The sequence below is a fragment of the Orbicella franksi genome, chromosome 8, assembly GCF_964199315.1.
Source record: "Orbicella franksi chromosome 8, jaOrbFran1.1, whole genome shotgun sequence".
Classification (NCBI taxonomy): domain Eukaryota; kingdom Metazoa; phylum Cnidaria; class Anthozoa; order Scleractinia; family Merulinidae; genus Orbicella; species Orbicella franksi.
The window spans coordinates 27,928,333-27,942,555 of NC_138152.1; the positions used below are offsets into that span (position 1 = coordinate 27,928,333).

Genomic DNA, 14,223 nt, shown 5'->3' on the forward strand with positions numbered 1-14,223 from the left:
TTTACATAACTTTATTAATTTACACTTTTTCAAATCCATCCATTACGCATGCGCTATGGGATTGGCATCACTTAAAAATCACGTGTACATCCAGATTCACCCTAACACTTCTTATAATGACGCACATCTCTAGATTAATAACACAGTTTTGTATGGTTTTGACAAAATAAATATATATAAAATGGCTGATTTGAAAGTAGGAATAATTTTAGGCTCCTAAAACGGCCTCTTTGATCTTACAGCTAAGTAGGAAGTTCATGCAAGTGCGAAGAATGGACATAGAGTTAATCATCTCAGGGCAGTTAATATGTCGGTTAAAAAACTCTCGATAAATCTCGCGAATATCATTCATGTACAATAAATTTAAAAAAAAAATGCCGGCAAAACTTCAGTGGCTTCTACACATCTTCCATTCGGACTGAACACGAAGAGTTTTCTTCACAGTGAAACCTGAAATGTTTAAGTGTCAAAATTAGGGGTTGCATCACACGAAAGCTCGTTTAAGCCTCCATTCCCTCCTTCACCCAAGTCTGTGTTCACACTTGGTCCCCAAGCACTGGTGCCTGGTTGCGTTCAGACACGGTGCAATCCAAAGACCCAAGTACCATTTAGTGCTGAGTTCAAGGTTGAGACCTTGTACCAAGGCATGGGCATGTGCCCGAATTCTGGTGTGAGCACTAGGAAAACAGGTGTGTTTACATGTAGGGAGTTTAAGAAAATCACGACGGCAACGGCAGCGGGAACGTCGCTAAACAAAAGAATTAATGAGCAGAACAATGGCTGTGCACGTGCGTTATAATTCTTGGTACATTCCTTTGCCGTCCTCAGCAAAACAACAACGTGAAATGACCACATTATGCGTTGTCTGGAGAACGTGAACGACAACGGCTAATTTTTAAATTTATATTCCGAATTTAACGCTGTGTTCCACGTTCAGTTTCGAGGTAATTTTGACATTGAGAAACAAAATCAATGACTCTAGGGTATCGCGAGATTCGTAGGTAAAATACAAGTTCATTTTTGTAACCGACGTTGTCCTTGGCGTCGCCGTCGTGGTTTCTTAAACTCCCTGCATTAGTGTCGAGCGAGAATCGTATTCGGGCGCCAAGTGTAAACATAGTGTAAGTTAATAAATTTGCAGATTTACCTACAACCTGTGTCTCCTCACACTATCAGCTACAGTTAATAAGCAACAAGGCTTATATTTTGATCAAAAGAGATTTGCTTTTGCATAGACATGTAAAAATTACTTGACGTTTTGGAGTCATGATGTTTGACTCCAAAACGTCGAGTATTAAATCTTACAGTATTTTTGCAACGCTTATATTGACTTGCCGAAGATACTTTCTGAAGATTTTACGAGTTACAAGAACAAAGATTTGCTGTAAGGCAAAGAATTGCACTTTTAATTTTTCATGCAAATGCCTCTAAATTTTCCTGTAAATTGTGTCTGTTTTACGGACTTACCAGTTTGTATGGGAAAATAGAAAACCATAAGCAAGGCTATTTCCCTCAAATCTTAAGTTCTTAATTGCTAAATTTTCCGTGATTTGGTAGACTCCTCTTTTCCCACACATTTACTGCAATGCTTGGCATTGTTTGCTCTCTAAGCAAGATCGCATCAGATACCATGGAAAGGTTTATTCCTCCTATGAGACACGTCTGCAAGGTGTCATGGCAGCTGCATTCGATGTAGCCTGTGTACATCTGCCCCCTCCCCTGAAAAAAATCGGAGAGGGGAGTGCGGCAGATGTACATAGACTACGTTCAATGTCCCCAAATCTTAAATTTGTTTTGTGGCCCACTTAGCTTGAATTCCTGTAAGAGTGAAGAAATTACCACATTCTCACCATGCAAAAATAAGGGCGAGCCAAAAAATCTGAGGGGGTAGAGGAACGTGGCAAGAGGAGGGAATGCTTTGATGAATACAAGTACCATGATTCCCTGCAGGCACAGAAGAAATTGAACACCTTGGACAAAACAGTGTCTTAACCAAAACGTTAGTTGTTTGCATGCATCGTTGCACCCATACTCACCTCTTTTTAGAAAATACGTCAGTGAAGCTGAAGTGGATCATAAATCAATTCCCAAGGATTTGTAGTACGCCCTGCAAAAAATGAAAACTATTATTACTATTGGCAACTACGATGGGAGCGTCCCTCCTTTCTCTTTTTTGGCCTTCTTCTCATCATCCCTTGTCTCTTAATATTATTAACCCGCAAGAGATGACTGGTAAAACCACAAACCAAATAGCAATAAGCATCTGGTCAAACATAACGTTGCAAAAGAGCTTAGTGAACCAATGGCAGAATTTATATTCTAGGGATAAATTATGTGTCTGAGATGAATTAGCCATCTGAGATGAATAATTCGGCCTGAGACAGATAAATCATCTCGATGTTAATCTGGTGTTTAGACGAATTGTGTGGCAAACTTCAACTTTGGCTGATTCATCTATAAGTATGTCTCAGGGTTCGTACCCTTTTTCAGAAACAAATTTCCAGGACTTTTCCAGGACTTTTCCAGGACTCAGATTGATTTTTCAAGGACTCTAAAATTCACATTAACCCTTTTATTCCCATTATCTTAATGTTAATTCTCCTTACTGCCTGCCATACATTTCATGTTTTTTACTTGAGTTTAACAGATTTCCAGAACTTTCCAGGACCAGTAGCCTTTTTCCAAGACTTTCCAGTCCTGGAAAATGCCACGATAAAATTCCAGGACTTTCCAGGTTTTCCAGGACCCGTACGAACCCTGATGTCTTGAATATGTGCTGACAGATAAATCAGTTGAAGATCTATTTTGCCTAGCCTGCGTAGCTTGGCGGTTTAAGCAGTTTGAGTGCGAGCGTACAATTAAGCGCCGCGAAAGTCGCGAGGAACCGTTTCTCAATTGTCTCTCTCCCAGGCTCCTCGCGGCTTTGCCGCTTGTTAACACGGCTTTGGCGCTTGCTATCGTGGCTTCACCGCTTTCTCAGCGCGCTCAAATTGCTTAAGAACCGCCGAGCTATGCAGGCTATATTTTGCCACACAATTCAGCTAAACACCGGATTTACACCTAGATTAATTTAAATTCAACATCGGATAATTCATCTCTAGACAAGTACAAATTTGGCCAATCACAACACAAAAATTTCAAGTAAAATTCAAAATAGTTATATACTGCATAGGACTGTAAGACATAAACACGCCATCCACAATTTGCAAATGTCGATTACCCTTCCTGCTCCTAACAAATTATTACTAACAGCAATTACTTACGCTCTGTCAGCCTCTCGTATGGCATCACTCAGTGCTCTTCTCTCTTCTCGTAGAGACTCCCTGGGTGAAAACAGGCAATAAAAATCTAAAAATGCACTTATTGGGGGATGGGGAGGGGGCGGGTTTCTTGGGGTACTAGAGGGGGGTAAGATGACAGGCAGGCCAGGGTGTTGACAGAATTGGTAATTTTCCCAAGGGATGGGGGATCTTACAAGTGAAGGTCCCCGGGGTCATTTTAATTCCTCTTTTGTCGCTATACATGATATCAGCATGGCTGTCACTCTTGAGCTGGACACAAATTTCCCTCACCCTTGGAATTTCAAACCTTTCCCTCCAATCCACAAGAACCAAATTATGTCCAATCCTAGTTCAATTGCTCCGGATCTATTGCAGCACGTGTTTAGGACTGCACTATGCTCTTTACGAGAAGCATCACAAAGTGTCATTTTCACATTACTTCATATTTGACAGATATATGTGTTTTGGTGAGATTTTATGAACGAGGACACTTTGTGATGCTTATCATAAGGAGTATGCATCTCACTAACATGCAATCTTGGGCTGAATTGTTCAAAGCCTGATTCAGCTAACCCAGGATTAGCGAGAATTTTGATTTCAGTTTTGTAACTTTGCAATGAGGTTTTCTGTTTATATCATTTGTCCTTCAGTTTTGAACTTGAATGATCTCAAACTACACAAAACATGAGCAGTGAAAAACATTTTATACATGGAAAATTAGTACTTTGATTAACTTTTAATCCTGGGTTAGCATTAATCAGCTTTTGAACAACCTGGCCCTGTAAATATCTCTACTGCGACAGGACATCCAATTAATAGACACCTTGTCATTGCAAACAGTACTTTCAATTCCAAGCTCACTTCGACATGTAGTGCATTAATTTTACACTTAACAACAAAATTGGTAAATGAGCATGAACCCACCTGAGAACATCCAAGGAATCTACACTTTCATTATCTGAGTCTTCAGACTGCAAGAAAATTGGATAATTACAGTCAACTAATTTATGTAACAATATCAGAGAGACATTAAACAACTCCTAGCTAGTAGATACCAGGCTCAAATTGGTGAAATTTTAGTTCAAGAGTCAGGCCAATCAATTTTCATGTCTTGTCTTGCCAAGGCCCCACAGACTGACGTACCACAGGCTGGGGACGAGAATGGTTTGTGCCTCAAAGGTTGTTTTGACTTGCAGGTGGGGTATCATGGTGTCTGGAGGAAAACATGACTGAATACTGTGCATTACTCTGAGGCCATCAACCCTCACCTTGGGAAAAGAGAATCACTGAGACCAAAGTGTTTTGCCCAAGAAAACAGTACAGTGACCTCGGCCTGCACTGGCCAATCTGGAATCCACCATACCAACCATTAGGCCACCATACAACTCAAACACTTTTATCGTTATATTCCCAGATCACACCATGTAGCAGTTAGCAAGCAGAAACAAAGTCTTGAGCTCAGAAACAAAAGGTAAGTACATTTGAATTTTACACTCACAAACTTCCTGGGGCTTTTCCCTTCGATGACCTTTTCCACTCGTTGTTGAATGCGGTCTGACGCTCCAAGGGCAGCCCTCAGATTGGGTGAATATCTACTCTTGAAGCGCAGAACTGGGTCACTGAAGTTTTTCCAGGAATTTGTTGAGATGTTGAGGTCGTCTAGTGCATAACTCAGACTTCGAGATGGACTAGATGGCCGATAAGACTGGGACAGAGACATAGGGGCCGTGGCTGAGCGAGAGTGAGCTTTGTGTCGAGTTGTTGAACTTGAAGGAAAATCTTCTGAGTATTTCCAAGCTATGTAACAGAAAAACAATCTATTATGGATTTTGAGCCCCAATGTGTATGTATCTATCAATTATTGATGAAATCAGCTCATCTATTGCATAAGGTCAAGTTCTCATGATCAGGGGACTCAAGGCTGGTTTTCACGAGCGACAGAGTCAGAGTCATAGTCAGAGTCATAAGAATGCTAATGGTTGGATGAAAATCAATAATAGGAGTAATAAGTAAGTGAATCTATAAGCTCAACCAAATTAGAACGGGAAGAATCAGAAAGTTTCAATTTCTTCTTATCCCTCTCGAGACTTTTTTGCTTATGATCTACTGAAAACTAGTTGTCAGATTTGGAAGTAGAAGTGGAAGAACCAACCAGTCACAAGGCAATTGTGATTGGTTTATTCTTCCACCTCTCCTTCTGACTCCAACAAATTTGTAGATTTCACTAGATCATAAGCAACAGAAGCAAAAGAGAAATCTGTATTCTGCTTTGGAATCCACTGCTTTGATTTTCACTCTGCAATCTGATTGCAACTCCCACTACGACTCCGTTGCTAGTGAAAAGCAGCTTTCAGATGCTGGATTACTCTGTTGGGTACATGACCTTGGTTTTCCATCCTGGGGGAACTTCCATATAAAAAGGTCTGGGGCGCTCACCAGAAAATGTGAATTAAACCTCTAAAGGAGTCACCAATCTGGGTGTGCCTCAAACTGTATTTGACCCCTAAAAGATACCACTTAAAACTGAAGCCACAAGGTTTCTTTTTTAATTATTTCTTCAAGTCTACCTTAACAAATACTTTGATGGCTAAAAATAGCAGCATTTTGTCCTGAACACTCTAGGCGAGACCAAAATCCTTCATTTACACCCCTAAGTGAGATGACAAGCATCCCCGACCTTTTCATAAAGGAGTCCCCCTGTCCTGGGGGGGTTCAATAGCATGAATTGACTTGAAGTGTTAATACTCTCCCTTGGGAAGACATGCTAGTCTGTCAAGGGTTTGTCAGGCTTAATAAACCTGACAATTTACTCTTTACCCCTGCCTAAGAACGCAACATGATGACCCTGGCCAGCACTCAAACCCAGACCACTTACCATAATCCAGAGTTAATACACCGTACCCAACTAATTTACATGTGTTATTCAAATAAAACAACTATAAATGCAACCAAAACTTAACAGAAGGTTTCCTATTTATCAGGTTGAATTGAAACAGTGTGCAATGAAGACTAAAAATATAGGCCCTTATGGTTGCCAAATGCAATGACTGTTATGATTAAATTTGGAAATACAGATGACTATAAAAATCAGGGGAAAAATGGAACAACAATTTTGCTGTCAAGTTGGCACCATTGTCAAGTGAAGAAAGCAACAGAAAAGATAATATATGCTAAAAGTAAAGTATTTTCCATTGCATTCTTCACGAGATAATGGTATCAAGATGTTCCATTGTTCTGTTTTTCTCAGATTTCTATAATGATACTGTCAATGCTGTTTTATAATACTTAGGGGAAGGGCAGTACACAAACAGTATATACCTGGTAATGGAAGTACACTAGACGTCCCAAGTCGGGATGGTGAAGTTGATCGCGGCCTCCTGGTGGGTGACTTGGATCTTGTCCTTCGTGGCTTTGGACGAGCAAAAGAACTAAAGTCACGATTTTCCAACAAACTGTTATCCTTGTGCCGCACAAGAAATGGTTTCTTGTGATTCACAACGGTATCATCAGGTCTAGGAGTACTGGTGAGTTTGCGACGTGACGGAGAGGGAGAGCGTGACATGCGTTTAGAGCCCAAGGGACTGATTGACCGGCGACTGGTGCTAAATGTGCTGTTTGTCAGGAGATCATCAACACCAGAATCCTAGAAGTAATAGCTTCTGTTTAGTGTTGTTCTGTTGCTGTTGTCTGGAGCATGTGCTTTTGGCCGAAGATTTGCTCTCATGGATGTTTGTTTAGAGTTTCTCAGGGTTCATGTAAGGGTGCATTCTTTTGGGATGATTTGGATCAGGATCAATGTTCCAAGATCGCTTGAATCATGGTACATCAAAGCAAACCAATTCATCAGTTCCTTTGATCCACCATGATCTGGGAGATTACAATAATATTGGACTGTTGATACTTTGTCCCATTATCATCCCCAAGAAAGGCACACTAGGAGTTTCAAAATTGTAACAACTGGAGGCTAGATCACAAATTGGCAAGGAATTTGCAACTAAATATTAACCTTTTAGCCAGGTGATTTTTTGATGATTCTGTGCAAACCATTTATATTGACTCGTTTTGACATTCTCACAAGTTGTCATAGGAGTGAACCGCAGGGGAATCGCTTGTTTACAAAGAGATAGCCCTTTCTATGTGATAAATTCATCGCCAACAATAAATCATGTAACTCTTCACAGTCTTGGTACTCTTCCATACTTTAACCCCAGTTGACCACATTGTGATGACTGCCTTTGCTAATCATTTAAGTCAGAGTATGTTGAATTTGAGCTAAAAATTTATAACAAGATGCAAATACCACTGCAGGGTGGCAAAAAATTTAATAGCTTGTGAGACCAAATACCTTTCTACAGCAAGACCAACATTAATGTAATTGAGAGTCGAGGAGAGTCAACTTACAATTGATCAAACTCTTGCTGAGTTATCGGAGCACCAACCCTCATTCACCTGGGGCATTCCACCCGGGATCTTGCCAAAAATTGGCAGAATCCCAGGAAGGATGAATGCAGATACTGGGTGGGAATGGCAGGATCTAGCCTCCACTGTTTACTTGGGAGGGATTTCACAGTTTATTTCAAAACTTTGTGTTAGAAATATTCAAGGTTTGAACCTCTCAATCTTCTAGTCAATTGTAAGAACACACAACCCGATAATACTGAACAATGTGCAGTGACAGCTAGGGCGCCAAGAGACGTGCATTTACAACACAATGATCAACCACCACAATATGAATTATTGTAGCTTTTAAACAGCCATTTAGACAAGTGATTGACAGAAAGGAACATGAGCTGGTGATGTGTCGCCGGTCAAAGGCTCTATGGTGCTACTTAAGAAGAATTGTGTTGAGATGTATGTTTGCCACGCTGCTCCCTGACCATCATATCTCCACTTGAGTGCAACCAACTTTCAAGAGAAACTGTTCTGAGTTACCTTAATTAAGTGCTTTACTGTAGTGAAGTGAAATTAGGCTAGTCTGTTATTCAAATTTATAATAACTACAAATTTGTCCATAATTGTATAATGTGGACAGAGGTTTCAATTTTGACACTGGTACTAGGCTGAAAGTAAAAATTCAAAGCTCAGTGTTGTTTTCTTTTTACATAACAAATTCAGGGTTGTCAAAAAATTAATTTTGTGTACTAGTAAAAACAAAGCAAAGAAACAAATCAGAGGTGTACAGCTCGCACATAGATTTCTGTTGTGAGGGGGGTAGAGTAAGTGGGAAATCCATGGGACGGGAAAAAAGGTGGGTAGAGGGATTCCCAAGGTCACGTGAACCATACAGGAAGAAATGAAAAAACTTTTGAAGCAATTTTGTAGAATGCTTAGGAAGCGATACAAAAAGAGCCAGCAGGCACTGGGATTATTAAGGAAGGGGCAGAAATGGGAAGTAAAGGGCATAGAGATGTGGGAAGTTCACAGATACCCTAAGGGCTGGTTTTCACTTGTGCAAAAACATAAGCAACATATACAGATGCAGGGGAGTGCTGGTAAGTAGCACCTACATGTGTAGGGTACTTGCACGATTTGGGGGGGGGGGGGGAGGTCCGACATATTTGTTTTGGGGGTTGAAAATTTACGCCCTTAGTATTTTTTTTTTTTGGCTCAAGAGATCTGTCACATTAAGTTTTTTAGGTCTTAAACAAAATATGCATATTTTTTTGGGTTGATACAAAATCATGCATTAGTAGAGTCTGTTTGATTGAATAAATCAGTATTGAGGTATATAAGTCTTGTATTTTTTTTTTTGGTAGGAAAATTTGATGAATGGTATTTCTTGGGGTGTGAAATTTCAGGCTCATGTTTTTTCGGGGGTTCGCAATATGAAGCTCCGTCAGATCCCCCTATCATGTATACTGTGAGTACCCCCTGGGGTCTACGTATGTCAGCTTAAATATACTTACACATTAAAGAAAACCAGCCTTAACCACTGACTGTGTGGTGAGATAAAGTTGAATACTGATTTTTTGAGCATCCAAGGGAACGAAAATTGGTTTGATAATTTGGTTAGTTCGAGAAATCGTGGTGAAATTACAGTATTCCACTAAGTACATGCAGAGGGGAATGACTTTTGGTTTCAGTTATTGGGAGGTTTGAAAAATCAAGGGTTTGAGAAATCGAGAATTCCACTGTTCAGTACTATCTTTCTTTTCAGTTTATAGAAATGTGCATGTCACTAAATCGAAGGGTTGCTATTCCTAGGATACAAAAATAAAATTACTACTTACAGAAGATACATAGTCCAAAGGGTCTGGGACCTCTTTGATGGTCGTCTTAGTGGAAAACTCTAACCTCAATGGCTGACCCTGCAGAAGAAGATTCCCCTTATTACCAAGCATGAAAAGTTTATGGTTTCTGGTTCCTTATCTTCCTTACTCAAGCATGCTTGTTCTTTCTCAATACAGTCCAAGAAGGAACAAGCCTGTATGAACTATCAAGAGACGAACTCTGAGAAGACAATTTGATCGTCACTCTCTGGCAACCTTAAACATGACTTTTTTTATATTCAAGTACAGTGTTCTTTGAGGTCTTCATATGGCAAAATTATTGATAAGGGGGGGCTTTCTTTTGGCAGGCAGATGGCACTATAACTGGGTGTCATAATTGTAACAAGGGTGGAGAAAGAGGAGCTTAAACTGGCAGTTTTTATTTTCCTTTCAAACTGCAAACATTGTTGGGTGAGAACTTTAGCTTTGGCCTAACAAGTCTTGGGGCTGGGACAGGACAAGTTTCAAACTATCCAATCTTACAAAGTTGTCAAAAACCTTTGGACGACTTCAGAGGAAGAAGGGAGAGAGAAAGAAGGTGGGGTGGGGGGGGAGGGGGGGAAGGCAGGTTTATGGATTGATGCCTGATATATTTGGGTCATCTGTGAATATTCTGGGACTCCTGGGATGAAATTCTTGTACCTGCGACTCAGAAAAAGTTGGCAGGTATAAGTATGTGTTGAAGGCACAAATGGCACCCACGCAGCTTACAGACAGCCAACTACTTATTAAATACATTAAGTACTCACTGTTATTCTAATAGGGTTAAAAAGAGATGTCTTGAAAAGGGTGACTTCGCGCCCAGACCCTGGATAAGGTGGCACAGCCGGGTATAAGAAGTCTCGTGCATTGTTGGCATAGTGACCAATGACATAGCCATCTGCAAAAAGAAACAGCATGCAGTCTTGTAAATAGCGATGCTCATTTTCAACATATCTAATTCAATGCTATGTGAAGTGAATTGTGGAAAGCTAAGATTTCTGGGCTTTCGTTTTCATAGAAATAGCTGTCCCTCTTCAGGAAGTTTAATGTCACCCAGCGGGGGGAGGGGGGTTAATCCCTTGTATGGGCTAGATAGGTATGTGCGGCCCCAGAGGGTGTGGTTTTTCGGCCGTTTTGGTCATAAACAGGGTGTCAGTTTTAGCCATTCTGGTCAAAATGGGGTATGATTTTTAAACTCTAGTCTTGAACTGGGTATGTTTTTTAGAAGAAGCTACTTTTTCATCCTTACTGAAAAGAGCAATCAACAAAAGCTCCTCACAATGCCTTTAACATCGGTCTGAACTAGGGAACTAAGTATAAGGCAGTTCTAACACAAGGTATTGATTCAGGATCAAGTCATTTATAGGGTATCGGATATTTGGTCAGGTCATAAATAGGGTAAGGAAAATCACATATTTTGGTCATAAATAGGGTAAGGATTTTAGGAAGCGGGCCGCACAACCCCACCAAATTTTTCTCAGAGTAAAGCAATTTTTCACAATGGACAAGATCACAAAAAGGTTTGGCAAATTAGACACTAATTTTTTAAAACTCAACAAATTCTCAAAACCAATTTTCAGGAGAAAAATGCAAAGTTAGTAAAGAGAAACTGACAATTTCTAGGTCTGTGAGAATCAACTAACTAAAGAGATCATGAAGTCATTTAAAATAATGTTTTGATATTTCTTGACCAAAGAAAATCTTTACTTGTAAACTCATAAATTATGCAAAAGTTCCAAAGACGTTTTTCAATGTAAGCAAAATGAGTTTATTCTCGAAGCAACTCTAAGTTAAATTAAGAGTCGAGGATAGTGTAATATCTACAATACGTAGAACCTTAATTTCCTGTTGACGAACAGAAGAAGAATAATTCAGAAGAATTATTCAGAACGTAAGCTGAGAAAAGAGTTTCAATAAAACTCATATAAAATTCTTACATAGCGAATGTTAATCCAAAAATTCCACTGGCTAATGTACACAATCGCAAGAACAACAGAACGCAAAGCACTAAATTGTCCAAACATAAAACAAACACTTTTGATTGAAAGTATAATTTTTGGATTGGCGCTAAAATAAGTGACATCTACGGGGCGAATTTTAATGATAATGATCAATCGTTCGTAAACCAAAATTTCCGAGAAAGAAATAAGCTTAATAACAAAATAAGCATAAACAGTGGACTATTAAACAACTTAGTACAAGCCATGGAATGCGAAAATGAAAACTTGCAAACGTTAGTGAGTGCTATATATTCTGTTTTAGTGGCCGGTTTTTGTGGCTTTGGTCGAGACAAAAACTAATTACGGATTGTATTCAAAGTGTTGGAGCCAAGGTTAAATAACACTGCAAGGTACCACAACTTGCAGCACATCGAATTCCGATGATATAACAAGGTTTCCACAAGGTTTCAACTGGATTAGCACTGCACTTGCACGAGCTTATGGTAAATCAGTAATCTTCACAAACAAAAGATAAATACTTGCGTTTTTCGAATGCCGTGGGTACAGTAATAATGTAAACATAATTTTCCCACCTCTCTTGAAGACAAGTTTCGGGTTGATTGCGTACAGCTGATAGGAAATGTAAACAGATAACCGACTACGTGTTGTGTGTGAGCAAATTGCGACCCTCTCGTCTCTTGTAATCTTGGAACCAAGTGATTCAAAAGTCCTTAAAATACTGAGATTCTTACCTGAAATATAGTCATCATGTTGCCTTAATTCTACCAATACGTCTTCACCTAAAAATTGCGAGAACACATACCTTTTAGCATTTCACTATCAACACAACCAACAAATATGGCCGAATTCCTCGATCGAATTACACCACATCACCGCTTTCAGAACTTCTTAGCTTACCTTTGAGGTGAACAGTGACATACGCTGGGTCTTGGCAGCTTTTGAAAACCTTGGTATTAAAAGAAACAAGGCATACTGTAAACTTTTCGAACCTTATCAACTCCGGGGAAAATACTCACGAAGAAATAAAGAGAGTCAAAATTATACTTTGCATGTAGCTTACCCGTTCGAATCGCAGACGTTCGTGGAAGAACAAGGGAAAAGTTGGGGCTACGGACTTCGTGTTAACTTCTAAACCCATGCAGTTTACTTTGAGATAAACATAGCCGTAATCTCGTAAGAATGTTCCCGGGCATGTCACCTGAAAAACGAACAAAATGCAGAAAGATCGCTGAATTCGTTCGACCAGAAAGTCGCTTCCTTGCATACGTCTGGCGTCGTTAGCAACGGCAAAAGATTCTGCGAAATTCTACCAGTAAACGGCCGAAAATTCTTACCGTGTGGATATCTAACTCTACTACGACCTTCATCGCCTTACGGGGCATTGTATTCTTGAGAGAATTCGAAAATCCTACGAAGCGATTCTACTCGATCGATGGGAAGGCACTACAGGAAAGCGATCAAACCGGGCCACAGATTTGCCCGCATGATAGAGCGCGTCACCGCGGGTAGACGCGAAATTTAGTAAACAGACGATGGCCAATCACAGTGCAGAAGTCAATAAATTAATTAATCGAATATATTTACGGACAAATGACAATTCTTACTGCTTTGTGACGTCATTAAGAAGACGGGACAAGGGAGACGAGAAATGAGATGATGAAATGATGATGGGGGCAGGGAGGGGGGTTCGGGTAGGAAGGCCGTAGGAGCAATGTAGCGTAAGGCGGTAGGTAGCGCGAAACGTGCTGGGAGACAACTTGTAAACAACCGTCTATTTATAACCAACAGTCTATTTTGGTACGATCTTCATGTCAAATTCTGTGATCATCCCGATAGTTGTTATTACCTGCAGCTGTCTTTCATGTACCAATGACCACTCTTAAGCGAGGATTTGAACAAGAGATGGGGGAAGTAAGTTAGATGGGAGTCGATCGAGGGTTGAAGCGGTTAGAATTGAGCTGGATTTCTGTAATTTTTTTTTTCCGTCGAAACCCAACGGAGGCCATTTATAGGGCCTAGACCTTTCCGGGACCTTTTTACCAATGCCAGGCAAAGTCAACAATTTTCCACGGTATTCTTCAAATAATTAAAAAGCGCCTCCATGGCTCAATTCATCATGCCGAATTTAGAAAATCTACGAAGTTTGAAGAACCCGTTACAAACGCATAAAAGTATAGGATCCCAACCTTACAATGAAATGTATGCCTGGGGGCAAGGCGGCAAGCATTACCACCTGGCTTACATTTCTTTGTACCCTGCGAGCAGAGGTCTCCTCTGATTTTCTTGGCAAAAATTGGCAAGTTAGGGTTACCTTTTTTTTCTGAGTTTGCAACGGATTCTAATGGCACTTCGCACATTTACTGAATCTGGAATGATAAATTGAGCGGCGTGGTTTATTTAATATTTATTTTTTTGTTGTTTGAATGGAAAAAAAAAAAATCGGAAGCGCGTGACATCGGTGAAAGGTCCGTTTAGTTCTTTCTTTTCCCACGAAGAACCTGCTCGGAGGCTCGCAGGGAATTCAAATGATAGAAAATTAGCTAAAATTGAGGAAAGTTGTTCAAAATATGGGTTATACTAAATCAAAAGCAGCGGTTTTGCTGTTTGAGTGAAAATTGTAGACGGAGGTTAAAATGTTCAAATTTCTAGAATAACTTTCTGCTAAAAAAAAAGCAGATCGGAAGTATTTTGAATGTTTTCCTTATACATTTTGCATGATGGATTGGGTAA

General features: G+C 40.0%; 1 protein-coding gene across 2 annotated transcripts; it reads right to left on the reverse strand.

The window, feature by feature from the left end:
* LOC145494365 (uncharacterized) lies at nt 1–13,867 on the reverse strand. Of its 2 annotated transcripts, none has more exons than XM_081473815.1 (12): nt 12,828–13,867; nt 12,554–12,691; nt 12,391–12,439; nt 12,225–12,272; nt 10,300–10,430; nt 9,512–9,589; nt 6,600–6,924; nt 4,780–5,078; nt 4,206–4,252; nt 3,264–3,323; nt 2,037–2,107; nt 1–450 (listed from the first exon to the last, which is right to left on the reverse strand). In XM_081473815.1, the coding sequence occupies exons 1-11, from the start codon at nt 12,873–12,875 to the stop codon at nt 2,074–2,076; spliced, it is 1,257 nt and encodes a 418-aa protein (XP_081329941.1). In that variant the 5' UTR covers nt 12,876–13,867; the 3' UTR covers nt 1–450; nt 2,037–2,073. The 2 variants fall into 2 exon arrangements, with proteins under 2 accessions (XP_081329941.1, XP_081329942.1); XM_081473816.1 differs by having other exon boundaries at nt 6,600–6,690; nt 12,828–13,859.
* Between the last annotated feature and the right edge of the window lie 356 nt (nt 13,868–14,223).

What these genes read in the sequence shown, in the direction of transcription:
- LOC145494365 (XM_081473815.1), bottom strand. Translation starts at nt 12,875, where the DNA reads ATGCCCCGTAAGGCGATGAAGGTCGTAGTAGAGTTAGATATCCACACG. An exon ending in AACGTCTGCGATTCGAACGG is followed by an intron (nt 12,440 to 12,553) that starts GTAAGCTACATG and finishes TTTAATACCAAG; the next exon opens with GTTTTCAAAAGCTGCCAAGA. An exon ending in TGTCACTGTTCACCTCAAAG is followed by an intron (nt 12,273 to 12,390) that starts GTAAGCTAAGAA and finishes CGCAATTTTTAG; the next exon opens with GTGAAGACGTATTGGTAGAA.